General features: G+C 44.8%; 1 protein-coding gene across 1 annotated transcript in view; it reads right to left on the reverse strand.

Moving 5' to 3' along the window:
• Nucleotides 1-1846: 1846 nt before the first annotated feature.
• Nucleotides 1847-2782, reverse strand: part of MEPE (matrix extracellular phosphoglycoprotein) — a 12072-nt gene continuing 11136 nt past the window's right edge. The window contains exon 4 of the mRNA XM_075998718.1: nucleotides 1847-2782. This exon is cut by the window's right edge and continues 525 nt beyond it. Coding sequence (XP_075854833.1) covers nucleotides 1847-2782 — 936 coding nt within the window.

Genomic DNA, 2782 nt, shown 5'->3' on the forward strand with positions numbered 1-2782 from the left:
AAAGTATTTAAGAGCAAAGAGTCTGGAGCCAAACTCCCTGGGCATAAATTCTACCTTGCTAGCTGGGCCACTTACTTACAGTTTTGTGTCTCAGTTTCCTCATCTGTAGAATGGAAATTGCCATGGTCCCCATGTTATAGAGTAGCTTGAACAAATTACAGGATATAACAGATCGTGGCACCTGGTAACTATGCAGATCATGTTAGTGATTATTATTTATGTGGAGAAACTTATTTCTTCCATAGTTTATATGGCCACTTTTATTTGGTAAAAAAAAAATACTTTCTATCTACCCAATGTGGGCGTTTATATTTTTGATGGCGCCATGTTGTATTGATATTGACTTGTATTCACTTTTGCTACACACATTATTCAACTCAATAATAATAATAATAATAACAATAATAATAATAATAATAATAATCATCTAAGTGCTGTATAGAATGTGCCAATCATGATTTCTGCTGTTTGGGAGCTTAGATCTTAACGAGATGAGAGAAATCATGTGCACTTTTCTTTCTCTATTCTCTATTTCTCCCTTTCTTCTTCTCCTGGCCCTCCTCATTTAGAAGAATGTCGGGAATGGAAGGGTGTTAACTGAAAATTCAATTCAGCTACCAATTACCAAAAAACAAACAAACAAACAAAACCACAGTGGCTCAACAAATAGAGAATTTTTCTCATAGAACAAGGACACTGGAGGGAGGAGGCTGATGGAGCTGGCTCAGTGGCACCCCTATGATTATTTTGCCCTTTGCTTCATGGCCACAAGATGGCTGCCACACCTCCTGCCATCGTGTCCACGTAGAGCCAAGGAGAGAGTAAGAAAGGAGGAAGGGCGGTATACCAGCTGTGTGAATTCTTCTTATCAGGAGAAACAAAAGCCCTTCCCCAATTCTTCCCCCCTCCTTTACCACAAGACTTAGGTCTAATTTCCAGACCAGTGTAACAAGGCCACCATTAACTGAAAAAAAAAAAAAAAAAAAAGCATTTCTACTAAAACATAAGAAAAGGAAATAGGCTGGAAAGGAGTTGGAATCAGCCAACGCACAATCCCTGCCCAACTCAGCTTCTGTCTTGGCTTCGCATTTGTGTTTCTCCTCAGATTCTCCCTGTTGCCCTCTCCTCACCCTTATCATCCTCTTGGTCTGGAAAGAGCGAGAATTGGGAAAAATAATAACATGCAGATTGGTTTCAGGAGATAATACCTGCCTTTTATAAGAAGTTACAAGTGTGCGACAGAGGAAAGCGCCTAGGAGAATATGAAGTAGGATATTTTTGTAAGCGCGGAGAGGGGTCAGAGGAAAAAGGCAAAGATGGTTCTAGCTTTCTCGGGGGATTCATTCTATAGGCACTGTCTTTGCCCAAGGCAGAGCTAACCTTGTTGAAATGAAGCACCGAAATCAGCAGAGTTGCCTGTAGATCATTTAATTACAAATTAACAGAGAGAGAGAAAGAGAGAGAGGAGATTGTTTATTTCAATGTCTACAGAGCAACCCACAATGCAAAGCATTTGTGACATTCACAAACTATTTAAAAATGACACCTATTCAAATGTTACCTATTTCATCAATCCTTAATGAGTTTTTTTTTCGTTGTTGTTTACTTAAAAAAAAAAAAAGAGCATTATAACTTTGAATACGATTTCATGCTATGACCATTAAAACAGCAAAAATCCCCCCAAGCAGACCAGGCTTCCTGGCTCACTCCATTCCTCCCACCCCCCATTCCCCCAACCCCGCTCTGTCCCCTCTTTATTGGGGTTGCTGCCAGGTGGCTCTCTTCGGTGACGACTCACAGATGGCCGGCTCTTCAACCCGCCACCCCGATGCAAATTCCTGGTGGCCTAGTCACCGTCGCTCTCACTGGAACTGCCACTGTCAGACGATGACTCACTACTGTCATCCTTTCTGGGGGAACTAAACCTCCCGTAGAAATGGGGTCTTCTGTGACCCCCGGGGCCTCTTCTCTGTGGCATGCCGTTGTTTCGCGCAGAATCATTTTGTCCGTGGGGTACTCCGTGATATTTCCTGCTGTGTGTTGTCAGACCCCTTGCACTGTTGGGGCCATGATGGGGACCTATTTCGTTTTGAGCCTCATCGTCAAGACCACGAGAAGGAACCAGAGGGCCCTGGCTTTCGCCCTTACTGGAATATCTTTGCTTTTCGCGAACGGTTCCTTGGTTCCTGTCAGAACGTTCCTTGCCCTCTCTCGTGCTGCCTTTGCCATTTTTAGGGATTTCGTTGTAAGTGGTAGTTTGAGTTGAATCGCTGCTGCCTTCTTTTCTTTTGTCTTTGGAGGGTGCGTGAGGATAGTGGAACTCTACTTTCCCTTGGTGGGCGTTTTGGCCGCCAGCATCCACTCTGTTTCCTTCTTTTCCGGGGAGCTCCTGGAAGTTGGTGCTACCCATGATGTCGTTCCTGCCCTCCACAAGGCTGATGTCAACAGCATCTCGCTCTTTCGCCGTGTCGTCCCTGGTTCCAACGGTGTAATCACCATTTCCTTCTCTCTCTGGGATCTCATTATAACCTGGCCCTCTCGTGTCATGAGTGACAGCCTCAGCCTCCCCTGGGCCTGGAACCCCTTCCGGGTGAGGACCAAGAGCTCCTCCTTTGCCAGGAATGTCCTCAAAGGGTTGGCCGTCCCCACTGAAGGAAGAGATATCATTGTCCCCTCTCTCTTGAAGATCTGCATACCCGCTACCTTCAAAATCGCTGGGGATTTTTTTGACTTTGGAGAGATGTTTTAGGTAGTGAGTGCTCCCTTGGGTGTAAGGGCTGCT

Source organism: Microcebus murinus, chromosome 29 (assembly GCF_040939455.1).
Source record: "Microcebus murinus isolate Inina chromosome 29, M.murinus_Inina_mat1.0, whole genome shotgun sequence".
NCBI lineage: Eukaryota > Metazoa > Chordata > Mammalia > Primates > Cheirogaleidae > Microcebus > Microcebus murinus.